Source organism: Thamnophis sirtalis, unplaced genomic scaffold (genome assembly GCF_051295495.1).
Source record: "Thamnophis sirtalis isolate CommonGarterSnake01/CBP01778 unplaced genomic scaffold, rThaSir2_p1.2 scaffold_15, whole genome shotgun sequence".
NCBI classification, from domain to species: Eukaryota; Metazoa; Chordata; class Lepidosauria; order Squamata; family Natricidae; genus Thamnophis; species Thamnophis sirtalis.
Window position 1 is genome coordinate 4,817,679 of NW_028261395.1, and position 27,711 is coordinate 4,845,389.

General features: G+C 43.5%; 1 protein-coding gene across 1 annotated transcript; it reads right to left on the reverse strand.

The window, feature by feature from the left end:
• Positions 1–290: 290 nt before the first annotated feature.
• Positions 291–27,678, reverse strand: LOC106544758 (lipase member M-like). Its single transcript, XM_087701920.1, has 10 exons — positions 27,661–27,678; positions 21,784–21,894; positions 20,234–20,351; positions 14,504–14,702; positions 13,159–13,268; positions 10,954–11,090; positions 8,360–8,506; positions 7,630–7,701; positions 4,269–4,334; positions 291–524 (listed from the first exon to the last, which is right to left on the reverse strand). Exons 2-10 carry the CDS (start codon positions 21,883–21,885, stop codon positions 291–293), a joined length of 1,185 nt encoding a protein of 394 aa, XP_087558046.1. The 5' UTR covers positions 21,886–21,894; positions 27,661–27,678.
• Positions 27,679–27,711: the final 33 nt, after the last annotated feature.

Sequence of the window (27,711 nt, forward strand, 5' to 3'; positions counted from 1 at the left end):
TCATAGAAAAAAAAGATAGTTGAGCTGTGCCCTTAGAGTAAGAGGTAAATTTATAATTGTATTTATAATTGCTGTAGAGAAGATGAGAAGTTACTTCTTTTTATTTTTTCTCTGTTTTTCTATTACTTTCCCTCCTCTTGCTTTCAGCAAAAGGCGCCTGGAAGACATTTTCTGACCAAAAGGGGATAGCAGCATTTCAAAACTAATTTGGAAAATATAAACTGCTTATTTTCTACATCGAATTCCAAATGTTGTTATCCTCTATTGCCAGAGAAAATGTCCATCTATATTTATCTATAGCTCTGCATTAGACGGAAAATATCCTCATGCAGGTGTTTTGAGGCATCAAGGCCCCAGATAAAATCGGCATGGTCCCAGCTAGGAATATTCTTATGGAAAACTAAGTTAGGAAGTCGTGGGAGCAGATGATTGATATTCTCTGGATTCACAACGAAGTCACTCCCACCACTCCAAACGGCTGTTGGCACAGTTACAGCTTCGATTTTATAAAACGGGGGCTTGGTCTGTGGAAGAAGAGATGCAAAATATGAAAAAGTCTTCAGCTTGCCTATTTCCAGATATTTCATCTTTCAGTAATACCAATATTCTCATTTCCATCCATCCAGATCTGAAAAACAAACCACCTATTCTTTTGACAGATCCTTTTATCTTCTGTGGCGCAGTGGTTAAATGCAGCACTGCAGGCTACTTCAGCTGACTGCAGTTCTGCAGTTCGGCTGTTCAAATCTCATCGGCTCAGGGTTGACTCAGCCTTCCATCCTTCCGAGGTGGGTGAAATGAGGACTCAGACTGTGGGGGCAATATGCTGACTCTGTAAACCGCTTAGAGAGGGCTGAAAGCCCTATGAAGCGGTATATAAGTCTAACTGCTATTGCTATTAGTAATTTAATAATTTAATATAGAGGAGCCCATTTTATAATGCACTAAAAGTCACAAGACTTCCAAGAAAGAAGTGGTGACCCAAAAAAAGAAAACCAATAACCATGGCAAAATGAAAACTCAGGAACTACATTGACTCTTTGATACTTCTTCTCTGGAGAAAGAGAGGACTTGAGGTCACCCACAAGTGCTCCAGACAGCTTTGTGGCAGAGATGGGTTGCTTTTAATATTGCTGCTGGTTTGCTTCACTGGCACGGGCCAGACATGCGCTGCACGGATGTGCACAGTTAGCAATAGCAATAGCAGTTAGACTTAAATACCGCTTCATAGGGTTTTCAGCCCTCTCTAAGTGGTTTTCAGAGTCAGCATATTGCCCCCAACAACAATCCGGGTCCTCATTTTACCCACCTCGGAAGGATGGAAGGCTGAGTCAACCTTTGAGCCGGTGAGATTTGAACAGCCGAACTGCAGTCAGCTGAAGTAGCCTGCAGTGCTGCATTTAACCACTGCGCCACCTCGGCTCTTTGAGTGCAAATTGTTTCGTCCATGCGCAGAACATGAAAAAAAAATGATTAAAAACTAAGCCAGCAACGGCAGTGGTGATCAGGGAACTGGTTTGGGGGTATGGCCAGCCTACTGTCCTTACCAGTTTGGCAACCCAGTCTCAATTTCCACTACCGGTTCGTCCCGGTGCAAACCGGTAGCAACCCATCTCTGCTTTGTGGCCTCTGGCAGGTTTAGAGCTCCATGAGATAAACAGAAAAGTTATTAAAACTTAGAAAACTACAAACGAAAGGTCCAGGTAAATTTGAATTAGATTTTGGAATTAATTATAAAGAATCCTGTCTATAGAAAAAAACACTTTTGTTTCGGTTTGAAAAAAAAATACAGTAAGTTTTTCAAAACTGGACACTAGAGGAAACAAAAGGGAACCCAAAATTACAATAAAAGAATAACAGAAACTCAGCTTACAATTACAGAATGAAGCAAAATATTTTAAGATTGGACAAGAAAGGATATTTTTGAAAACTAGATCCAAAAGTTAATTTTAATAGTTTCTGTCCCTATAAACAAGACTGGCTTAAAGATGATAGGGAACAAGGAACAAGTTCTCCTTGACAACATTGAGACTGCACTGGAGGAAGATGTTACACTTAAAAGAGCCGAGGTGGCCCAGTGGTTAGGGTGCAGTACTGCAGGCCACTTCAGCTGACTGTTATCTGCACTTCGGCAGTTCAAATCTCACCGGCTCAGGGTTGACTCAGCCTTCCATCCTTCCGAGGTGGGTAAAATGAGGACCCGGATTGTGGGGGTGATATGCTGACTCTGTAAACCGCTTAGAGAGGGCTGAAAGCCCTATGAAGCGGTATATAAGTCTAACTGCTATTGCTATTGGACATACAAAAGAAACTGGCTAAAAGTACTACAGCTTTAATGTAGCACATTTTTTTCCTCCCAGTTAGACTTTGATTAATCCATTGCAGGGAGGAAATTGCTTTGAAACAATATGGATGGTAATGCCATGTTTCCCTGAAAATACAACAGGGTCTTATATTTTTTTTGACCCATGAAATATGGCCTTGGGCTTATTAGAGGGGGAGGGCTTATTGTTTTGGGGTTGCTGAGTGGCTGCTCCCTTGCGAGCGGGCTCCTGAAGAGCCGGACACAGCCTCAGGGACGAAGCAGCCATGAGGTGACCATGCTCATGAGCAGCCATCCGGCAAACCCCCTCTCCAGCTGGGCAGAGCACCATTCACTGACCTAGGGAGTATTTCTAAGGCGCCAAGCGATGTGGCTCTCTGCCCACCCCCCAGCTGCTGTGGCTTGGCACATTCGGGATAACCTCTAGGTCAGTGCATGGAGCTCTGCCCGGGTGGAGAGGGGAGGTTGTGCGAGCGCCTGCTTCGCCCCCAGCTTGCATGCCTCCCAGCTTCTTCATGCCCTTGCCGCCGCTGCCGAGCTCTGAGCAAAATTTCTTCTCCGGCTTCCAAACTCTGGAACTCAGCTTCCGATTCTTCCAGCAGCAGCCGCTTTAGGAGTGTGGGCAGTGTGGTTAGGAGTGTGGTTATGGGCCGGCTGCTGGAAGACTCCATCTGGCATCCTGCCCATAACCATAGAAAACACTCCTAGAGTGGCTAATGCTGGAAGAATTAGAAGCCGAGTTCCAGAGTTTGGAAACCGGAGAAGAAATTTTGCTCGGAGCTCAGTGGTGGCTGTAAGGACATGGTGAGGCTGGGAGGCATGTGAGCTGGGGGCAGAGCATGCGCTTGCGCAACCCCTCTCTCCAGCCGGGCACAGGTCCATGCACTGACCTAGAGGGTATCTTGAAGGTGCCAAGCTGCGGCAGCTGGGGAGCGGGCAGAGAGCCACATCGCTTGGCGCCTTAGGGATACTCCCTAGGTTAGTGAATGGTGCTCTGCCCGGCTGGACAGGGGGTTTGCTGAGTGGCTGCTTGTGAGCTTGGTCACCTCATGGCTGCTTCGCCCCTGAGGCTGTGCCCGGATCTTCAGGAGCCCACTCACAAGGGAGCAACTGCCCGGAAACTCCCCCCTCCAGTCAGGCAGAACGCCACTCCCCAACCTAGGGGTATCCTGAAGATGCCAAGCAACGTGAGTGCCTTTCTTCCGCCCTGCCCCCGGCTCCCATGGCTTGGCGCCTTCAGGATACCACTAAGTTGGTGTGTGGTGCTTGAGAGACCGCCTGCTGCCAATTACCTCCACCAGACCGATTAGATCCCACAGACTAGGCCTCCTCCGAATTCCATCCGCCGGCCAGTGTCGACTGGCGACTACCCGGAGGGGAGCCTTCTCTGTGGCTCCTCTGGAACGAACTCCCCGTGGAGATTCGCACCCTCACCACCCTCCAGGCCTTCCGCATAGCCCTTAAAACCTGGCTGTTCCGACAGGCCTGGGGCTAAAGAACCGTTGCCCCCGCCTCGAATAGTATGATTGTTGCGTGTTTTTAAATCATGTATTGTTTTTGTGTTGTTGTTAATTTGTCTGTATCCCCCCTTCCCTGGTTTGAGTTGTGAGCTGCCCTGAGTCCCCCTGCGGGGGAAAAGGGCGGCATATAAATGAAATAAACATTCAAACATTCAAACATTCTGCCTCGCTGGAGGGGGGGATTGTCCAGGGAACTTATTTTCGGGCGGGGACGTATATTTTTGCCCACCCCAAAAATGTGGCAAGGCTTTAGTTTCAGGACATGTTGTACTTTCGGGGAAACACAGTAGTATGCAGAGTAGGCTGTCACAAAGATTGTGGGAAGTAGGAATATTGTGAAGATGGCTGCCCAGAAACCACACATCTCTGTGTATGTATGCAAATACATAGTCCCGTTATAAGCATTGTAACAATGTTTTCCTCACCATGTTGTATATAGCTTTGTTCTGGTTTCCGTAGTCAAAATGTTTAAATTCATTTGATTCAAAAATCTAAATTGGGAAGAAAGAGTTGCGTATACTTTACAAACTTTCATATTTACTTTTTTAAAATCTGAAATTTGAGACAAATATAAATTCAAAATGAAAGGGTTTTAAGTGTTGGTTATGATAACAATTTCCATTTACTATTCTCACAAGTATGCTAGAACCAGTTCAGCTTTAGATCTTCTCCTTAAATTTGCCTTGCAATTTTTTTTTAATAAATATTTATATACCCTTTCCTCCATTACATTATTATTACATTAGCAATCCCAGGGACTTTTTAGACAATTATATTACTAATTTACTAAAATTTGTATCCAGAAATTCAAATAGTACCATGTTTCCCTGACTATACGACAGGGTCTTATATTTTTTGATCCACGAAATATGAACTTGGGCTTATTAAATGGGAGGGTTTATTGTTTTAGGGTTGCCGAGCGGCTGCTCCCTTGCAACCGGGCTCCCGAAGAGCCGGGCGCAGCCTCAGGGTCGAATGGCCGTGTTGCACTATCACAGCAGCAACACAGCAACCATGAGGTTACCACGCTCGTGAGCAGCCGCCCGGCAACTCCCCTTTCCAGCCAGGCACAGCACCGCTGACTGACCTAGCGGTACCCGGAAGGCACCAAGCAACACGAGCGCCTGTTCTCCGCCCTCCACCTCCCGTGGCTTGGTGCCTTCGGAATGCCCCATGGTGAGTGAATGGGGCTCTGCATGGCTGGAGAGGGAGGTTGCGTGAGTGGCTTTTCCACTCCCTGCTCACATGACTTGCAGGCTCACGATGCCCTTGGCTAACTCTACAGTACCTGCAGAGCCAGGGCATCTATGCTGCTGGCGCCACCCACTGCTTGTTTTTTTTTTTTTTTTTTGCAGCTTTCAAAGCACGGAGGACAGATGCCACTCTGGAAGTATGCTCTATGGTAGTGTAAAACCATAGAGCGTACTCCCAGAGCGGTATCCTACCTCTATGCTTTGGAAGCCGCAACGGAGGACAGATGCCGCTCTGGGAGTGCGCTCTATGGTTGTATGCTCTGCAGCTCACAACCATAGAGCATACTCCCAGAGCGGCATCCACCCTCCATGCTTTGAAAGCTGCAAAAAAAAAAAACAAGCAGCGGGCAGTGCCAGCAGCGGAGATACCATGTGTCAGCACTCTTCAATGAATAATTAGGAAAGAAAACCATGAGAGTCCATTGATAGAAATCAAGTGTACTTTTACTAATTATAAATGATTAGAAACGTAGCAAAGCGAAGACTGATTATTTAGGCGCGAAAGCGAGTGATATATAGAATAACCCATTCCCCACCCCTTGGCATCCCAGTCGCAGTCCAATCGCAATTCTCCCAAATGACAGGTGTGAGATAACTTCAAAAGGCATCACCAAGATGGAATGTCGGTGTCGTTGGCCTTGACGGGAACCTCCTCCGCATGCGCAGTCCGACAGGCAGCAGAACTCCAGAATCTTCCTCCAGCACAATTAGCAATCCCCTCCCAAATACCATGCCGCCCCTCCCCGTTTCAATGGCAGCCGGAGCAGCAGCAAAGCAGAGGCTGACACCCTGGCTCTGCAGGTACTGTAGAGTTAGCCAAGGGCATCGTGAGCCTGCGAGTCGCGTGAGCAGGGAGCGGAAAACCTCCTTGCACAACCTCTCTCTCCAGCCGTGCAGAGCCCCATTCACTCACCTAGGGGCATTCCGAAGATACCAAGCCGCAGGAAGTGGAGGGCAGCGAGCAGGCACTTGCGTTACTTGGTGCCTTCCGGGTACTGTCAGTCAGCGGCGCTGTGCCTGGCTGGAAAGGGGAATTGCTGGGTGGCTGCTCACGAGCGTGGTCACCTCATGGCTGCTGTGTTGCTGCTGCGACAGCACAACATGGCCATTCGACTTTGAGGCTGTGCCCGGATCTTCGGGAGCCCGCTCACAAGAGAGCAGCTGTCCGGCAACACCGCCCCCCCTCTTCAGCTGGGCACAGCACTGCTGATGGACCTAGCGGTATCCCGAAAGCACCAAGCAATGGTGTCGATTCAAGAGACAACTGGACTTTCTGGTTTTTGATGATTTGCTTCTCATCCAAGAAGCTTCTTCAGCTCTTCAGAAAAGTGAAACGTCTTCAAAAAAAACCCCAAGAAAGTCCAGTTGCCTCTTGGAAAAAAAAAAGCATCTTTGAGACAACCATGACCTGGATGATTGAGAATCTCTATAGACAAAATTAGATGTTAGTTATTGTACATGCCGGATTCAGAGAAGTTCTTTGAAAGAGGGGATATATCACAGTTTTCTTTAAGGTGACCAGCAGCATTCCTCCCAAAAATATGCACTGACTCTCAGACCCAGGGACCAATTCTTTTTTTCCCCTTTTTTTGGGGGGGGGGGGGCTACACAAGAAGCCAGGCAGTGCCGTGGCACGACAAAACTGCGCTCCACTAAAGCGCGCCCAATTAAACCGCGTCGCTGACGTCATCAGCAGGCCGACAACAGCGACCACGGAGAAAAAAGGGCGCTTTAAATAGCGCTTTGAAAGCAAGCTGATTCAAGTTAAGGTAAGGGTTAGGTTTAGGGTTAGGTTTAGGGTTAGGTTTAGGTTTAGGTTTAGGGTTAGGGTTAGGGTTAGGGTTAGGGTTAGGGTTAGGGTTAGGGTTAGGGTTAGGGTTAGGTTAAGGGTTAGGGTTAGGGTTAGGGTTAGGGTTAGGGTTAGGGTTAGGGTTAGGGTTAGGGTTAGGGTTAGGGTTAGGGTTAGGGTTAGGTTAAGGGTTAGGTTTAGGGTTAGGTTTAGGGTTAGGTTAAGAGTTAGGTTTAGGGTTAGGTTTAGGATTAGGTTTAGGGGGGTTAGGTTTAGGTTTAGGGGTTAATTTTAGCTTTAGCGTTTACAGCGTGCTTTTTTCATCGCACTGTGATGACGTCAGCTACGCGGTTTTGTCGAGCGCGCTTTAGTCGAACGCGGTTTTGTGGTGGAACCAGGCAGTGCAAGGGTCCAAGCACAAGTTTTAGAAAGCATCCTAGAGATCGCAAGACAACTGTTCTGAAGTTAGTGTAATACATGGTCACTGCTGAACTTTAAATGATTGTCGATAAACCCAGAGCTATGATGAAGGTCTTGAATTAGAGCCAGATTCCATCAACAATATTATAGTATTTTAGCAAATAATTATAGGATTAAGGACAATGATCTAGAGTTTAGTTTTCAAAGAAGTACTTGAGGAACAGAGACTTGAGCATTCCTAATACTAAACATTTAATCAAATGGCAACTAATAGTACCATTCTATTTTGACTTGCAAAGAAAATTGGAAAAAATGAAACTTTACCTGGGTCCAATGAAATAGAGTTTTCATAGAAGAAACATCAGGGTAAGTTTCAAAAAAAAGATCGGCTCGACTCTGGGAAAACAAAATAAACACAAAACAATTAAAAGATTTGAGAAATTGATTGAGAGATAATATACCAATTAAGCTTCTTAAAGCTAAAAAGAGAGGCAGATAGATTTCTTTAAATCCTCTGTTAATAGCAATAGCAATAGCAGTTAGACTTATATACCGCTTCATAGGGCTTTCAGCCCTCTCTAAGTGGTTTACAGAGTCAGCATATCGCCCCCCACAGTCTGGGTCCTCATTTCACCCACCTCGGAAGGATGAAAGGCTGAGTCAACCTTGAGCCGGTGAGATTTGAACCGCCGAACTGCAGATCACAGTCAGCTGAAGTGGCCTGCAGTACTGCACCCTAACCACTGCGCCACCTCGGCTCTTAAGAAGAAAGGCTATTCCATTCCTGCTGACTGTGATCTTGAAATTTTCAAACCAAGGAACACACATTCCAAGATGGCAACTGCAAACGTGGAATCAAGGCTACATAAGAATTAACTAATGAAAACAAACTAATTGAAAAAGTTGGTGCATCCGCTAAATTTTGAACTCTTGTAAAAAAAAAAATCAGTTACAGAAATAATACATGCCATTATTGCAACATTACGTATAAAATTCCATATTAAAAATAAATACTTTGATTTATCTAAAGAAAAAAATTCCACAATCCACTTACCATATTTATATTGTTTTTATTAAAACCCGCAACAGAGAGAAGTAATTGGATGCAAATCTTGTTTAATCCTGGGTAGCTGCATAGATTGGCATTAATGTTTTTTGCTCTGTCGTCCAGAATAGTAAAGTCTTTAGTTCCCCATAATAACTGCAAAATACAAATGCAAATATTATTGCAAAATTATATTGAAGCATCTCTAATTGAATAGCTTATCAGTTCCTCATTTAATTCAGCAGATTCAATACCCCCTTTGATTTCCTGCATTATTTTAACAATATTTTAAAATACATGCAATCTTTTTTTAATTCCTTACTTATGGGATTTCTGACCATTATAATTAGTGGATATTATTTGCAACATTCATTAATATAAAGCATGCAGGGACGTGCAGTCACTAGAGGCAGGGGAGGCGTCTCCTCACCAGTCATGAGGAAAAGGAAAGAATTTTAAAGAATTTTTAAAAAATAATTAAAGCCAAGGTAGTTGCTACCAGATTCACATTGACTTGGAACAGTGCTTTGTGTTAACTATGGGAGGAGGCCAGAGAACTAGGGGCCTCTTTTGCATAAGGAATTTTTCGCCTTTTAAGAGTTAAGCAAGGGTTAACAAGCAAAAAATTCCTTATGCAAAGGAGGCACGTATTCTCTCGCCTCCTGTAGAGGGCATTTTTAGAGGCTTTTTAGAGTTCGCTGGGAGCAACTAGCTCAGTCTGACTCAGAGCTCTGGCCTTTCATGAGGGCAGGCAAAAGCAGAGTTGAAATCGTCTCTGAAACAGCTGGAAAAGGTGCGTGTGTGGGGAGGGGGCAGGAATTCAAAAAGTTTGATCGGAAGGCAGCGGGGGAAGTGGGGGTATGGCAGAGGAGCTGCTTTCAAGTCTTTGGAAAATATATCCAATCCAACTTCTGTGTTTGTGTTTGAGAGTGAGTGAATGAGAGAGGGATCCAAGTTCTCTTTGTGCGTGTGTCTGTTTGCGAGAGGGAGGAGAGAGGGAGAGAGGGAGGAAGGAGGGGGAGGGAGAAGAAAAAAAATGGGAAAACTTATTTTGCAAGGGGGAAAAATGCTGTCGCTTTAAATCGGAACTGAGCATGCCTGGCTGTGGAATTCTGGGAGTTGAAGTCCACAAGTCTAAAAAGTGCCTCACCAGCCATAAAGCTGACCGCACGTCACTGAAAGCATGCCAACTGCCACTCCATCCATGATAAAAATACAACACAATAATGCAACAGATGAAGCCTAATATACACAAAATTGTTACCATGTTAACAACTCATCACTCAAAGGCTTTCTAGAATAGATACATTTTTAATAGCAAAGGGACAAATCAAATTTCTGTGGCGAGGCTAATGTGGAGGGTCACTGAACCAAAACCAAGACTTATAAGAACTGATCTCCTCATTTTTTGAACATGGGGAACTGCAAATACGGTAGGTTTTCCTGGTGTTAGAATAAATTCTTAGTACGATCCAGGATTTCAAAAGAACACAGGAATATTGATGAAAGCAGAGGTGAGATGAGCCGAGGTGGCACAGTGGTTAAATGCAGCACTGCAGGCTACTTCAGCTGACTGCAGTTCTGCAGTTCGGCTGTTCAAATCTCACCGGCTCAGGGTTGACTCAGCCTTCCATCCTTCCGAGGTGGGTAAAATGAGGACCCGGATTGTTGTTGGGGGCAATATGCTGACTCTGTAAACCGCGTAGAGAGGGCTGAAAGCCCTATGAAGTGGTATATAAGTCTAACTGCTATTGCTATTAGATTTATTTAGCAAGAGAGTTAGCAATCAAAGATGGCCACGAGTCACAAAAAAAGCTAGTTACTTTTATAGTGAGGAATGCATAAATTTGTTTAATCAGTTTTATTAAAGAATTTTAGAAGAGAAAGTGAAGTTAAATCCTGTAATTAAATCGAGCAAATATGGCTTACACTGATGGGGGACAGGAAATAGATATTTAAAAATTAGCGAAACATAACTGCAGGTGAATGAAAAATGGCCTTTAAAATTTTTTACACTGTTTGTGGAAACAGAAAAGAATGGTTTCAATATGTTTTCCAGGAATTATTCAAGAATTTGGAGAGGAACAACTGATTTTAAAAAGTGGAGAGAGAAAAAAAATGGAGATAAATAAAATAAATAAAAGTATATTTCTTCAGCAGTCCTTTTTTTTAAAAAAACAAATATTGTGCATGTAGCTTCATGTAAAATTCTCCACCATCTTTATAAAAGACAAAATGAAGAAAGCAACATTTTGCAAATATTCTGTCAAGGGGAAATTAACATCTCTAATAATGTAGGAGGGTCCCTTCAAAAAGCAAGCATTTGTACCAAAAAAAGCCACCAGTTTTTTTTTCAAAATTGATTCATTGCATGATGTCTTCAGCAAGACTGGGAATTGAAGTCGTTTTTTTGTGTTTAAATACAGAAAGTTGCAAGGGGGGGGGGGAATCCATACAAATTATGAGGGGAAAAAGGAGTTGAATTTTAAACAGATATTCAAACCCTACTTCCAAATTATATGAACTGCAGAAGATAATAACACATCTATATTTCTATACTGAATCAAAGAGCATAAGAATGTAAACCTATGGGAAATACCTACTCTTTTAACTTTGTAGGGAAGTAGTAAGACATATTTTACTACTCCCTTGACGTCCGTCAATGTGTAGGGAGGTGCAAGGCACATTAAAAGCTTTGCTTTCTGAGCAAGCTGTGGGAAGGCTGAAAAAGCAATAAGACCTGAAAGAAGTACGTTTTAAAAAAAATGGAAACAAGCTAAACGTAGATCAAAACATAGGGTCAGTATTTGTATTGATATTTAAGTGATGGTGTTGTTATACTTGAGCCGAGGTGGCGCAGTGGTTAGGGTGCAGTACTGCAGGCCGCTTCAGCTGACTGTTATCTGCAGTTCAGCGGTTCTAATCTCACCGGCTCAAGGTTGACTCAGCCTTCCATCCTTCCGAGGTGGGTGAAATGAGGACCCAGACTGTGGGGGCGATATGCTGACTCTGTAAACCGCTTAGAGAGGGCTGAAAGCCCTATGGGTTCCACCACAAAACCGCGGTAGACAAAAGCCGCTCGACGAAAGCGCGTACGTGACGTCATCACAGCGCGACGAAAACATCGCGCTGTGAGTGGTAAATTTAAAATTAAAGCAAAAACCTTTACCCTAACCCCCCCAAACCTAACCCTAAACCTAACCCTTAACCTAACCCTAAACCTAACCCTAAACCTAACCCTTAACCTAACGCTAAACCTAACGCTAACCCTTAACCTAATGCTAAACCTAACCCTAACGCTTAACGTAACCCTAAACCTAACCCTAACCCTTAACCTAACCCTAAACCTAACCCTTACCTTTATGTGAATCGGCTTGCTTTAATTTAATTTTAATTTTAATTTAATTTATTTTTAATTTTTTTCGTCGCGCTGCTGATGACGTCAGGTACGTGCTTTCGTCGACTGCGGTTTTGTCGACCGCGGTTTTGACGGGTCACGGCCCTATGAAGTGGTATATAAGTCTAACTGCTATTGCTATTGTTCCAAGATTGATAGATACATAAAGGATAAGCTTGCCAGAAAGCGTCAGCTATCCTTCTCCTCCCTCCTCCTCCTCCCTCCTCCTCCTCCTCCTCCTCCTCCTCCTCCTCCTCCTCCTCCTCCTCCTCCTCCTCCTCCTATTGCTGTTTTTTATAAAAGTCGCTTTCTTTTCTTTGCAGAAGAATATCTGAACTCCAAAGTTAAAGTTTAAATATCATTATTTTCCTACATTTCTGCCATGCCTCTTAACAGGAACATAAAAAGCCTACATTCATGACTGGCTTGGTTTCTTCACTATTGCAGCATTTTTCAGAAAAAAGAGAAATAAATAAATCAGTTATTTGCATTTATCCATCCACCCACACACCTAAGAGCCGAGGTGGCGCAGTGGTTAAATGCAGCACTGCAGGCTACTTCAGCTGACTGCAGTTCTGCAGTTCGGCTGTTCAAATCTCACCGGCTCAGGGTTGACTCAGCCTTCCATCCTTCCGAGGTGGGTAAAATGAGGACCCGGATTGTTGTTTGGGGGCCGTGACCCGTCAAAACCGCGCTCGACTAAACCGCGCCCGACTAAACCGCGTCGCTGACGTCATCAACAGGACGACAACAGCCAGCGCGGAGAAAGAAGGGCGCTTTAAATAGCGCTTTGAAAGCAAGCCGATTCAACTTAAGGTAAGGGTTAGGTTTAGGGTTAGGTTTAGGGTTGTTAGGTTTAGGGTTAGGTTTAGGGTAGGTTTAGGATTAGGTTTAGGGAGTTAGGTTTAGGTTTAGGTATTAATTTTAGGTTTACGGTTTACAGCGTGCTTCTGTCTCTGCGCTGTTGTCGCCCTGTTGATGATGTCAGCGACGCGGTTTAGTCGGGCGCGGTTTAGTCGAGCGCGGGTTTTGTCAGTGAACCATTGGGGCAATATGCTAACTCTGTAAACCACTTGGAGAGGGCTGAAAGCCCTATGAAGCAGTATATAAATCTAACTGCTATTGCTATTGCTATGCTATTGCTATTGCCTATTGCTACCTACCTACCTACCTACCTACCTACCTACCTACCTACTATCCTGTTTCCCATCTATCTTTCAAGAAATCAAGATAGGTTTCTTGCTGTCAAGACACTTTTATATTTTAACCTCTGACATACATTTGGCATACATTTCACAATAGCTTAGTAAATATATCGTTGATCATTAAACAGGCTATGTTTCTATAACTGCTTGATCATTGACTATTCGAGAAAGATGCAGCGATTCAATATGATTCATTCTTAACTTACCCATTGAAGCTCCTTGAGAATGGCCAATGTAATATAAACTATCCTGCTTTGTCTTATGTAGAATAAAGTTTATAGCTGCGGGAATATCATAAATTGCCATTTCGTGAAAACTGTAATACAGAGACACAAGCAAAGACACAAAACACTGCTGAGATTTATTCTGTATAATAGGTTAAGGGTAAAAAAAAATCTTGCCTTTATTGTTTTGTTTTTTTAAATAAGAAGTTGAACACATCTTACACTCCTTCCTCCTCCTATTCTGCCTATAACAACAACCCTGGGAGGCGAGAACATCAAACACTCACTAAACGAATGGTTGTAACTGTCAAGGACTACTAATACATGGACCAGAAGTGGGTTCCTACTGGTTTGACTGGTTCGGCCAAGTAGGTAGTAACTTGGCCCTGCCACACCCCCAAATTGTGGTCGTAATTCAAGGATTACCTATAATACGATCTCAAAAGCTACTAAAGGATATATCTCCCATTTTTACAAAACCTGACCTATTTCTCTGGCTAAAATGTACTTATATTTACTCGTGACCCGACAAAAGTGCGAACGTCATAAGCGCGCCGACAAAACTGCAGGGCTAAAACCGCAATGTCAAAAGCGCGTCGACAACAGCGCACCGACACGCACCGACAACAGCGCGCCGACAGAAGCGCAATTTAAGTTAAGGTAAGGTTTAGGGTTAGGTTTAGGGTTAGGGTTAGGGTTAGGTTACAGCGCGCTTCTGTCGGCGCACTGTTGTCAGCGCGCTTCAGGGCTCAATCGTCGCTCCTTCGTCGCACGGTTTTGTCGGCGCGGTTTAGTCAGGCGCGCTTTTGTCGTTCGCGCATTTGTGGTGGAACCATATTTACTGTGTTTTTCAGACTATAAGAACACACTGGAGCCTAAGACACACTATGATTTTGAAGAGGTAAATTTTAAAAAAAGGTTTTTTGCACTCTGAAGGCCTCATTTTTTTGCAAACAAAAAGGGTATGCAGAGCTTTGGGGGGCTTGTAGAGTGCTCCTGGGGATCGCGGAGGGCAAAAACGAGCAAAAAAAACAGCCTGTTTTTCACAAAAATGGACCATTTTTTGCACACACAAAAAAAGGCATGCAGATTCTTTGGGAGGCTTCTTGAGTGCTCCTGGGGGTTGGGGGCAGCAAAAACAGCCCTCCCCAGCCTCCCAAACCCTCTGCACGTCCATTTTTGCAAAGGGGACGGGGTTTGGGTAGGCCAAAATGCTGTGTTCAGTGTATAAGACGCACCCTGATTTTCAACCTCTTTTTTGGGAGAGAGGTGCATCTTATACTCTGAAAAATACGGTAGTTACTATATAAACTGTTCCGAGCTTTACCTGAAATCCCAAAATTCTTCTTGGTCAACAGTTAGGGTCTGGTGCCTTCTACACCAGGTAGTTCCTCTGTTATTTATTATCCATACATCATAGCCAGCATCTGCTAGAACAAATCCCAGACTGTGGGTGGGAAGATTGATGAGCCAAGATCTTCCTTCAGTCAGAATACCCGACACCAGTAACACAACTGGTTTAGACTCTTGAAAATAAGAAACATTAGGCATTATAACATGTAAGGAGCATTCTAGCAAGGAGCATTGCATTTCTATAAAACATGGAATGTCACAATTCTATCTTTATGATACCTATGGAACCTTGGGGCTGAACATGAGCATAAATGTATGAAGGCTGAATGAAAAGTAATGTTTGCAATTTTATAAATTGCCAATAGATGGTAGTATAGCCTTGACATGCTAGAGGTTCAGGTATATTCTTTAGCACCTATTGTTCCACTTCAATTATTGGAAAGCTGTTAGGAGAAAAGTTAGTGTTGCTATTGTTTGTGAAATGGACGCCATAGTGAGACTCATCAGTACACGTTAAGCAATGTGCCATGACTGATGCGCTGCCCTTGAAAAGTGTTCGAAGACTTCATCTAATCCAGAATGCAGCCGCACGAGCGATTGTGGGTGCACCTAGGTACACCCACGTTACACCTATCCTCCGCGAGCTGCACTGGCTGCCCATTGGTCTCTGGACACGCTTCAAGGTGCTAGTTATTACTTATAAAGCCCTGCATGGCATCGGACCTGGGTACCTGAGAGACTGCCTCCTGCCAATTACCTCCCAAAGACGGATTCAATCACACAGGCTCGGCCTTCTCCGGGTCCCATCTGCCAGCCAATGTCGGCTGGTGACCCCCCAGGGGAGAGCTTTCTCTGTTGCTGCTCCGGCCCTCTGGAACGAGCTCCCCGTGGAGATCCGGACTCTTATTACCCTCCCGGCCTTCTGTAAAGCTACCAAGTCCTGGCTGTTCCGGCAGGCTGGGGGCTGTTGAAGTATCCAGCCCCGCTTCATTTGTGACTGTTGTGTATTTTAATATTGTTTGTATTGTCTTATTTATCCCCTCCCCCGTTTCATTGTGAGCCTCCCGGAGTCCTTCGGGAGTGGGCGGCATACAATACCAAATAACGAAACGAAACTGATATATTTTTTTTACTGCTAAAGGAGTCTGTTTGACAGACTCCTTTAGGTGTCTGAAGGTGGGTGAAATGAGGACCCAGACTGTGGGGGGCAAGTTGCTGACTCTGTAAACCGCTTAGAGAGGGCTGAAAGCCCTATGAAGCGGTATATAAGTCTAACTGCTATTGCTGTTGCTAAAAAGTAAAAAAATAAAATAAAATAGGTGCCATACTTGTCCCAATTTCTTTAGTGTCAACGGAACTTTGATCCATATCAAAGTTGATTGAGTAAAAGCAGAGCCAGAAACTGGGACTGTTGTGGAAGCTGAACCAATGGGGCCCACACATTTCTGCGAAGGTGCATTATCAATCGCCTTCAAATTAAAAGCAATGCTGTTGTATTGCATTCAAGGCATTCGCTTATTTACATTTGATCTCTAATTCCTGATTTAGCAATAGCAATAGCAATAGCAATAGCAGTAGACTTATATACCGCTTCATAGGCCTTTCAGGCCTCTCTAAGCGGTTTTACAAAGAGTCAGCATATTGCCCCCAACAATCTGGGTCCTCATTTTACCCACCTCGGAAGGATGGAAGGCTGAGTCAACCCTGAGCCGGTGAGATTTGAACCGCTGACCTGCTGATCTAGCAGTAGCCTGCAGTGCTGCTTTTAACCACTGCGCCACCTTGGCTCTGGCCTCTGTGATTGACCTCACAGAGGCCAGATAGGGGGAGGCAAAGGGCTGAATATGACCTGGGCTCCATAAAAGTCCCAGGTCTGATTTACTTACATTCATTTTGGAGAGGGTGGGGGTGGGGAGAGGAACTAGTCCTTGCTGTTTCCTTAACAAGGTTTCCTGGGATTGGTTTGCCATTGCCCCATTCTAAAAGTGAGAAAGGGAGGCGTGCCCGAGGTAATCTAGTTGGCTTGCTACCTTAGGCAGTACAGGAACTCACTGTTTCCAATTTGTAGCCTGATGCTTAAGCTACTACGCCCAAACTGATTCTCATCTCATCTACACCACCTACATACCGTCAGGTACAATGAATCAGGAACCGTATATTTAAGTTGTAGTTAAGAAGGTTTATTGCTCAAACCTATTCAGAAGAATGTACTCGGTGTTCAATGCTAAATTGGTGCTACATAGGAATCAATGGAATTCGAGAGGGGTTGGACTTTGACTGTGGGAATCTAATGATTCTAGGCTGATGACTCACTAAATTCTGCCCTCTGTCTCTGCCTGCTCTTCTTTTACACATTAGCAATAGCAATAGCAATAGCAGTTAGACTTATATACCGCTTCATAGGGCTTTCAGCCCTCTCTAAGCGGTTTACAGAGTCAGCATATTGCCCCCAACAACAATCCGGGTCCTCATTTTACCCACCTCGGAAGGATGGAAGGCTGAGTCAACCCTGAGCCGTTGAGATTTGAACAGCCGAACTGCAGAACTGCAGTCAGCTGAAGTAGCCTGCAGTGCTGCATTTAACCACTGCGCCACCTTGGCTCATTCAAACAAACAAAACATAACAAGCAAACAAAACTCTTGCATGGAGATGTATTATGCTTTTAGGTTTGGGTTTTATTTGACTTGTATGCCGCCCTATTCCCGGAAGACTCAGGGCAGCTAACAATCAGAAGGGGAGGGGGTACAAAAATAAAAATAGAAAACAGAAATTTAAAATACAACAGCAGTCATAACCTCGAAGGGGGCTGGATAGTTCAACAGCCCCAGGCCTGCCGGAACAGCCAGGTCTTAGTTGCTTTGCGGAAGGCCGGAAGAGTAGTAATGGTCCGGATCTCAACGGGGAGCTCGTTCCAGAGGGCCGGAACAGCCACAGAGAAGGCCCTCCCCCGGGGAGTCGCCAGCCGACATTGGCCGGCAGATGGAATTCGGAGGAGGCCTAGTCTGTGGGATCTAATAGGTCTTTGGGAGGTGACTGGCAGGAGGCGGTCTCTCAGGTACCCAGGTCCGATACCATGTAGGGCTCTAAAAGTAACGACTAGCACCTTGAAGCGTGTCCGGAGACCAATGGGCAGCCAGTGCAGCTCGCGGAGGATAGGTGTAACGTGGGTGTACTGAGGTGCACCCACAATCGCTCGCGCGGCTGCATTCTGGACAAGCTGAAGTCTTCGAACACTCTTCAAGGGCAGCCCCGTGTAGAGCGCGTTACAGTAGTCCAGTCTTGAGGTGACGAGGGCGTGAGTGACTATCAAAATGAAGTAACTGAAACAAGACATCTACAGGGTCTTCCTGCTTTCATCACAATAATGCACATTCTCCCCTTCCATGTGAATACTCCCTTATCATGGAAGACGGGCTTGAGTTTCATATTGAGAGCTATGCTGTACATATACCACCAGAAAGTATACTGGAAAGGTCAACCAAGCTAAATAGGCCTCAATTGAGAAGCCAAACTAAAGAGCAGCCACAAACCCATTAACCATGATAAGACAAAAAAAAAAGAAAGAATCCCATACAGATTGGTTGTTGCCCAGGTTAATAAGGACTGTGGCAATTGCTTTCTCTGGGCAGCTGTTGAAAATAGCAGTAGCCATAGCAATAGCAGTTAGACTTATATACCGCTTCATGGAGCTTTCAGCCCTCTCTAAGCGGTTTACAGAGTCAGCATATCGCCCCCAACAATCCGATAGATAGATAGATAGATAGATAGATAGATAGATAGATAGATAGATAGATAGATAGATAGATAGATAGATAGATAGATAGATAGCAATAGCAATAGCAATAGCAATAGCAGTTAGACTTATATACCGCTTCATAGGGCTTTCAGCCCTCTCTAAGCGGTTTACAGAGTCAGCATATCGCCCCCAACAATCCGATAGATAGATAGATAGATAGATAGATAGATAGAGATAGATAGATAGATAGCAATAGCAATAGCAATAGCAATAGCAATAGCAATAGCAATAGCAATAGCAGTTAGACTTATATACCGCTTCATAGGGCTTTCAGCCCTCTCTAGGCGGTTTACAGAGTCAGCATATCGCCCCCAACAACAATCCGGGTCCTCATTTCAGCCACCTCAGAAGGATGGAAGGCTGAGTCAACCTTTGAGCCGGTGAGATTTGAACCGCCGAACTGCAGATAGCAGTCAGCTGAAGTGGCCTGCAGTATTGGCACCCTAACCACTGCGCCACCTCGGCTCTTCTAAGTGAAAAGTGAGTTACGGGGTCAGAGAAAGACCTGGGAGCCCACCCCACAAAATAATTCTGTCAGAAAATTTAGGAAACCAACACATGACCAGATAATTGGAAATGTCCAGTATTCATTCCACTGCCGGAAAAGGATAACTCAAAAAATTGGCCCAATTATCACAACAATTGCTGCCATCCCTCACATCAGCAAGATTCTGCTTAAAATTATACAATGATGTCTAGTGCCATCCATTAAAAGGAAATTACCAGATGTTGAGGGTGTTGTGGCACCATGACCATATTGCAAATCTATATTGGATCATGGAAAAAATCTCATGAATATCAAAAGATTCATTTACATGTGCTTTATCGAATACAAGAAAGCATTTGATTGTTTTTTGATCAAGAGAAGCTATGGAGAACTGTACGAGACCTGGGATACCGGCACATCTGGTCAAGTTGGTGCAATCACTGTAAACAATAGCAATAGCAATAGCAGTTAGATTTATATACCGCTTCATAGGGCTTTCAGCCCTCTCTAAGCGGTTTACAGAGTCAGCATATTCCCCCCACAGTCTGGGTCCTCATTTTACCCACCTCGGAAGGATAGAAGGCTGAGTCAACCTTGACCCGGTGAGATTTGAACCGCTGAACTGCAGAATTGCAGTCAGCTGAAGTAGCCTGCAGTGCTGCATTTAACCACTGCGCCACCTCGACAAATCAGGAAGTCACTGTGTGAACGCTGTATGAAGATACTGATCTGATTATAGGGTTATTTTAAAAGGGGAGAGAATGGACCAATGGACTGTATGCCAAAAGGATCACGAGAAAACTAGATCTTGAAGGATTAAACATTGGGTTAAAGATCGGTGGAAGAAACATCAATGATCTTTGATATGATGATGATATAATCCTCATCTCACTAAACAAAGAAGACCTGGAACATCTAATCAGGAAAATCAAACAAGAAAGTGAGAATGTTGGTCTTTTTATGAAGATCAAAAAGACCAACATCATGGCCATTGCAAGGAGGGAAAATATCAAAATAGAAATTGATTGTAAAGAAATAGAGTGTGTGGAAAAATTCTTGTCCACACTATTCTTCTCTTTCTCATATTTTTTTTTAACTTGTCATTTCATGACATTGAAAATGCTTTTTCCCTCATTGCTTGTCTTGTATTAAAACGGTTAATCTAGCCGACATTTGCCTTATAGCAATAGCAATAGCAGTTAGACTTATATACCGCTTCATAGGCCTTTCAGGCCTCTCTAAGCGGTTTACAGAGAGTCAGCATATTGCCCCCAACAATCTGGGTCCTCATTTTACCCACCTCGGAAGGATGGAAGGCTGAGTCAACCCTGAGCCGGTGAGATTTGAACCGCTGACCTGCTGATCTAGCAGTAGCCTAGTAGTAGTATGTCACCATACTAATAATTCATCTCCAAAGTACCTGTCTTTTCAGGACTGTGTATTCCATGAGGAATTCTGTTTGCTTTGAGATAATAGCCATCACTTGTCAGGATGTCATACTCTTCACTAGGGTATCTCCAATATTGTATGATTTCACTCTGCAAAAAATATAAATCAACAACAACTTGAAATAGCTAAATACTATTCAGGACCATTACTACTCTAACCATTCATAATATGGTAAATATTTTTAAAATAACTGGTCACTATCTAAGTATTTTCTCTGTGTGTATTTTTTTTTATTAGATGAAGCTGCTCCTTCTCTGCCCCATTTTTCCCACTATGTGGGAATAGGAATGTAATGTTTTTTCAAACTTGACAACTTGTAGATGTATGAACCTTCCCATGCTGGCTGGGAATTCTGGGAGCTGAAGTCTACATATTTTAAATAGTGGTATAATTTTTCCCTTTGTGCAGGGTGGGGTGTCCTTGAACTAGAAGTTAACGGTAAGCCAGCTATATGTCCTGTCTGTCCAAATAGAAATAGACAATTCTATTTTAGTTTCCTTTATTTGTATGCCGCCCTTTTCCCTGGGGGGACTCAGGGCGGCTCACAATTCAAAAAGGGGAGGGGGAAAGACAAACAGTAGACAATACAACATGTTAAAAAAAAAAGAGCACAACAGTCACACAGTTCGGGTGGGGCTACAATTTTAACCCCAGGCCAGCCGGGACAACCAGATCTTTAAAGCGGCACGGAAGGACTGGAGGGTGGTGAGGGTCCGAATCTCCACGGGGAGTTCGTTCCAGAGGGTCGGAGCAGCCACCGAGAAGGCTCTCCTCCGGGTAGTTGCCAGTCTGCACTGGCTGGAAGATGGAATTCGGAGGAGGCCTAATCGATGCGATCGTATCGGTCTAGTGGAGGTAATTGGCAGTAGGCGGTCTCTCAAGTATGAATTGTGAAAGAAGCACAATTTACAGTGGGTGTTTCAGAAATATGGCCATAATGATGACGTGCCTTTTTAACATGGCCAGTATGAGTTACTTCATCAAGCAGCATGGTAGGCTAGTGGAGAAGACACTCACTTCTCCATTCAGAAGGTTGAAAGTTCAATCCTAGCTAGTAGCAGATGTTTAGGGAAAAAAATCTTAACTCCATGTGGCGCCATGAAGAGCATCCAGACAATAAATGCTCAGCTCCATGCAGTCGCCCTGACTCTACCCTGAATTAAGGGATTAAATTCATACGGTGAGGAGACGATAACATGCCAATTAGTTGGGATTAAATGGTTTCAAAAGCAATAATAGATTAGACGCAAGGTATCATTGATTATGTATCTTACAAAAGAGCCAGTTTGGTGAGGTGTTTAAGGTAAGTGAGGGCCATAAAGAGGGAGGGGTTTTTTTTTTTAGTGTGAGTTACTCAATCTGGAAATGAAAATTGAATAATACATTTCAAAACTGTCTCCCAGAATAATCAAAACAGTCAGGAACTTCAATCAATTAAACCCCTTTTTTCTTGATCATCTGGCTGATCAATAAAACATGAGGATCCTTCCCCCTTTACCACCACCTAGATGAGCCATTTACAATGTTCATCAAATGTTCAGGATTCAAATATCTTCCATTTATAGATTTTTCTGCGGTCGCTGCTTGCTGGATTAAGCATATCACCACCCAAACCAGCCACATTGTGGGTCTCTGCAAAGCAAAAATATTGAGTTGTTAGGTTTTGTCAGTATAAGCCTTTTTCAACACAAGCCCTCTAACTAATAGCAATAGCAGTTAGCAGTAGCAGTTAGACTTATATACCGCTTCATAGGGCTTTCAGCCCTCTCTAAGCGGTTTACAGAGTCAGCATATCGCCCCCAACAACAATCCGGGTCCTCATTTTACCCACCTCGGAAGGATGGAAGGCTGAGTCAACCTTGAGCCGGTGAGATTTGAACAGCCGAACTGCAGAACTGCAGTCAGCTGAAGTAGCCTGCAGTGCTGCATTTAACCACTGCGCCACCTCAGCTCTTAGGAGATTAATAGATTAATAGATTAATAGGAGATTAATCGACTAATAGAACGGAAAAATCAAACTTCCATCTTAATTGGTCTTTGGTCTTTGCATAAGGTACAAAGGAATCATCATAGGGCTTATAAAAATAATGTGTGATCCAAATCCTCAAATTAAGATTGCAATGCCATTTGTTTATTGTATCTTATTTAGATAAGACATGCATAACAGCTTTTTAGGGACCAGTAGTAGGGAAGTGTTCTTCACAGTCACAGGGAGTCAAATATAATGAATTATGGAAATAAATTCCAATCAAGAAAGTGCATCTGAATTTAAGTATTAAATAGAACTGAAAGGTGGATCAGGTGACTGTGATGGGCTTACAATCTTGCTTTCCTTTTGGTCATTAAGCAAATCACTATGGTTTTAAAACAAGGCATCAGGTGAGCGTGATCTACAATTTCACTTCTTCGTTTATTCTCTATCAACTCTAATTGTCATAAACCAGTTCCGAAGCACCTGAACAAGAGACTCATGATCATGGAACAGCCACAACGCCACTGTGATACTCATAAATGCACTCTGCAAGGATTGGTTACAAAGCTATTTTCTTTTTACAGTGTTATAGCTTTAATTAGCAATAGCAATAGCAGTTAGACATATATACCGCTTCATAGGGCTTTCAGCCCTCTCTAAGCGGTTTACAGAGTCAGCATATCGCCCCCAACAATCCGGGTCCTCATTTCACCCACCTCGGAAGGATGGAAGCCTGAGTCAACCTTGAGCCGGTGAGATTTGAACCGCCGAACTGCAGATAACAGTCAGCTGAAGTGGCCTGCAGTACTGCACCCTAACCACTGCGCCACCTCGGCTCTTTGTTTAATTGCTAAACAAAGTAGTAGGTAAGTGGGACTACTTGTCTGTAGTGTTACATTTCTGGACTAATTCTACTGTCATAGCAAAATAATCCAATAATATTCAAGAGTCCTAATCATGTTTTATATTGCTCTAAAGCTTGGAGGTTACGAGCACTGCTCTCTTTGACTCATGAGTGCCAGGATTTAGAGCTGTGAGTTTACATAGAACTTACATAATACTGTTAAATTGATTGTATATAATGTATTGATAACAGACAGTTTCAGCATGCGCGTATACTAGCAGCAGATTCCCAATACAGAATCAATTGATAAAGGCACAAGGTGGTCACAAAGAGGGACACCATTGTCAAAAATACACTTTATCAGTTTTTATACCTTGGTTCAGCTTCAACTGTTATTGTAAAAGGATGATCCTGTGTTTGGTAATAAAGAACCCTGGTTACAAGAAGTTATTAACAGCCCAAAATAGGCAATAATAAACCTCCATTTTTAAGGATGTTACAGAAGAGGCACAGAGAAGGACATCTATGAAACTAAAGACACAATAAAAATACAAATTGATTCAGCTTGACTTATATTGCTCCCAATGTTATGTATGTAGGCCAATAGCAGGTTTCAAAAATTTTTAGAACCTCTTCTGTAGGTGTGGCCTGTTTTGTGGGAGTGGCTTGGCAGTCATATGACTGGGTGGGAGTGGCTTGGCAGTCATGTGACCTGGTGGGATATGGCCAACTCACTTAACGACACTCTTGCTTAGCAACCAAGAAGGAAAAAAATAAGTGGGTTTAGATAGGGCTTTTAGAGGCGGTTGGGGCAATTGTGAGCCGGCCAATCAGTGAGCAGTGGGCGGGGCCATTTAGAACTGGTTCTAAACGGCATGGTAGATTTGTTGATCCTCTTCTTTAGAACTGGTTAGAACTGGCCGGAACCCACCCCTGATGTAGGCACAAGACTAATCAATGATTTCATTCTAGCATAAATGAATTCTCTAACTGCACTATACAAAAGTTTGGCCAGATATTAAAAATGGAGGAGTTGGCTTTGATGATTCCTTGAATCTTTGTTTAAATTGTGCGTTGGTCACAATACGCTGGAAAAGGGAAGATCGTTTCATCTTATGGATATATCTAAGTTTCATAAAAAATAAATGTTGTAGATTTATTATGGGAAATAAAATATAAAATTAATATGGTGGGGTCAGTGCCGGATTTTCTTATAGGCTAACTAGGCTTCAGCCTAGGGCCTCAAGATCAAGAGGGGCCTACATTCAAATTGTTAGCAAAATTAAAATTACACTATTCTAAAAACAGTGAACACTAAAACACTGAACCGAAAATAAGGAGAAATTCTACGCATATGACTAATAAACAGACATAAAAATGTATTGGTTAAGATCGTCCCAGCGCCGCGGCAGTTGGGGAGCCCGCCCACGTTCCAGGCACCGGCGGTCGGGTGAGAGGTGCGGCCGCTCCCAGTAGCCGCCCCGTCGACGCGGAGCCCACCAGCGGCCAGGCAGGTGAGGGCGAGGGGGCCGAGCCGGGCAGCTGAGCGCAGCAGGGGAGGCGGCTGGCCTCGCTGCCTTTGCCGCAGAGCAGAGCCGCCCTCCGTCGGGAGGCCAGCTATATATATATTGATATATATATTGATATATATCACAGTAATGATGTATTTTATTGTCTCTCATGTAATTTACAAACTTAAAAAGGGAGGTGAAAGGGCCTCCTAAGTGGAATAGCCTAGGGCCTCTTTTCATCTAAATCCGGCCCTGGGTGGGGTGACTATAACATGCCATTTAGCTTGGATTAAATGGTTTCCAAAGCAATAGATCAGAGGCAAAGAATTATTAGTTATGTATCTTACAAAAGAATCAGTTAGCTGTAGTGGTTAAAGTGGTGACCTAGAAACCAGCTGAATGACTTTCTCTCAGCCTATAACTCATCTGATAGGTTGTTGTTGTGTGGAAAATAAGAGGAGGAAGGAGTATTAGGTATATTTGCTACCTTCAGGTATATATAAAAAAGTGGCATAAAACAAGAGTGGGGGAGTGGGGAAGTAAGGGAGGGAGGGGGGAAGGTGATTACTTTCCAAGACTTTGTAGAAATATTTTTGTTTTTCTTCCAATATCTGCAACTGATGTATTATTCATATCAAAGCTGATGAATCTGACGTATTCTTTTTCTGACACATAATTAAGAATAATTACTTATACTGTCTAACTGAGTATATTTACAGTTATGCACACCATAGCTGTAAATATATCCAGTATATTTACTGGGTATACTTTAAGGATCTGAATTCAGAAGAAATAATAAAGTAATATGTGGCGTAATGCCTCACCAATCCAAGAACAAGCATCCTTATTTTAGGATTGTGCTACTGTTCAATGAACACCTAATGAAAACAATACTGCTAATACCTACAGAACATTTAAAAGAGCCGAGGTGGCGCAGTGGTTAAATGCAGCACTGCAGGCTACTTCAGCTGACTGAAGTTCTGCAGTTCGGCTGTTCAAATCTCACCGGCTCAGGGTTGACTCAGCCTTCCATCCTTCCGAGGTGGGTAAAATGAGGACCCGGATTGTTGTTGTGGGCAATATGCTGACTCTGTAAACCGCTTAGAGAAGGCTGAAAGCCCTATGAAGCGGTATATAAGTCTAACTGCTATTGCTATTGCTATTTATGCATCCTTAGGGCTTGTCACCCAATTAAGATGCACCCAGAATTTTGGGGGATATATAACTGTTTTAAATAAACAAATAAAATAAACAACAATTTCCTATTATGGGAAAAGTCCTAAAACAATGGGAATTTCCTCCCTTGCCAGCCAATGTTTAGTCAGATTGCCCCCAACAATCTGGATCCTCATTTTACCCACCTCGGAAGGATGGAAGGCTGAGTCAACCCTGAGCCGGTGAGATTTGAACCGCTGAACTGCTGATCTAGCAGTAGCCTGCAGTGTTGCATTTAACCACTGCGCCACCTTGGCTCCCCTTGGTTTAGGGGAGAAACTATTTATTTTATTTTATCTATAAAATTTATATGCCGCCCAATCCCGAAGGACTCCGGGCGGCTTACAAAAAAGAGGGGGGAAAAAGACACATAACGAACACATAACGAAAGAAAACGGTTTAAAATAGCAACACCTCATGCATTCATTCTAATCGGGGCTGGACCTCAACAGTGAGGTCAACAGCCCCAGGCCTGCCGGAACAGCCAAGTTTTTACAGCTTTCCTGAAGGCCATGAGAGTGGGTATGGTACAGATCTCTGGGGGTAGCTGATTCCAAAGATTCGGAGCAGCCACAGAGAAGGCTCTCCTCCGGGGGCCCGCCAGCCGACACTGTCTGGCTGACGGCATCAGAAGGAGGCCCAATCTGTGGGATCTTACTGGCCGCTGGGAGGTATGTGGCAGTAGGCGGTCTTGAAGGTACGCTGGCCCTAAGCCATGTAGGGCTTTAAAGGTAATAACCAACACCTTGAATTGCGTCCGGAGACCAATTGGTAGCCAGTGAAGCTCGCGGAGGACAGGTATAACGTGGGTGTACCTTGGTGCACCCAATATCGCTCGCACGGCCGCATTCTGGACTAACTGCAGTCTCTGAACGCTTTTCAAGGGTAGCCTCATGTAGAGCGCATTGCAATAATCCAGCCGAGGTGACAAGGGCGTGAGTAACCGTTTGAAGTGCCTCCCAATCCAAATAGGGCCGCAATTGGTGCACCAGACGAACCTGGGCAAAGGCCCCCCCTGACAACATTTCATTGTCCACAAGCAGGCTAGATACTGTATCTCAACATTTCATTCTTGGTTGAAAAATGGAATCTTCCGTGCTGCTTTTGCTTTACAATAGAGAAATGTTTTTTTTTTCCTATTATCTGCAGCACATTCCACTTCCCTTCCTCTTGTTAATGAGTCAAATCTGTCAGATTTCCTACCTCTACACATCAAGGTTGGTAAGATTATAATTTTTCTTTCTGTTGTTCCTTTCCTTGTAAAACGGGTATCTAACAATCTGGCAATTTAAGCTTGGTATTTTGCTCCTTCTTTTGGTGAATTTCTACCATTATGTAAGTGATATTGAAGCCTTAGCGCTATGTGTAGAATTTTTTTTAAAAAAAAAAAGAATGGTAAGTGATCACAATTTAATACTCATATGTTAATTTTGAAATTGGCCTGGAGGACTTGGAAATGTGTTTCTAGAATAATTAAAACATTCTGGGAAAGTCACCGCAAATGCACCCTATCTTTCTTTTCCCATATTTATATAATGTATTAAAGAGAAAGAATTTCAAGCAGGAACTAGAAAATATTATTGTTTAGTTGTGACAGCTTGTTTAGATATGAATGTAATCATTTTGATCAATGGTATTCACAATATTTTTAAGAAGACATGGGAGTGTTTCCTGGTCTTTAGTTATCCAAACAATATTTTTATCTATAATGTTCTCTCAACTGAAGGATTATACTTCAAGGAAATAATAAGATTTAAAAAAAAAAAAGACTAATAAGCATCTAAAACAGTATTGCAAGAGAAAAATATCTTCCATACAAATTTAGGACAAAAATTAGAGAATATACTTTAACTTACCTAGTTGTGCTGTCTGGAAGAACTTGATACTGAATAGATCCTACACAAAGC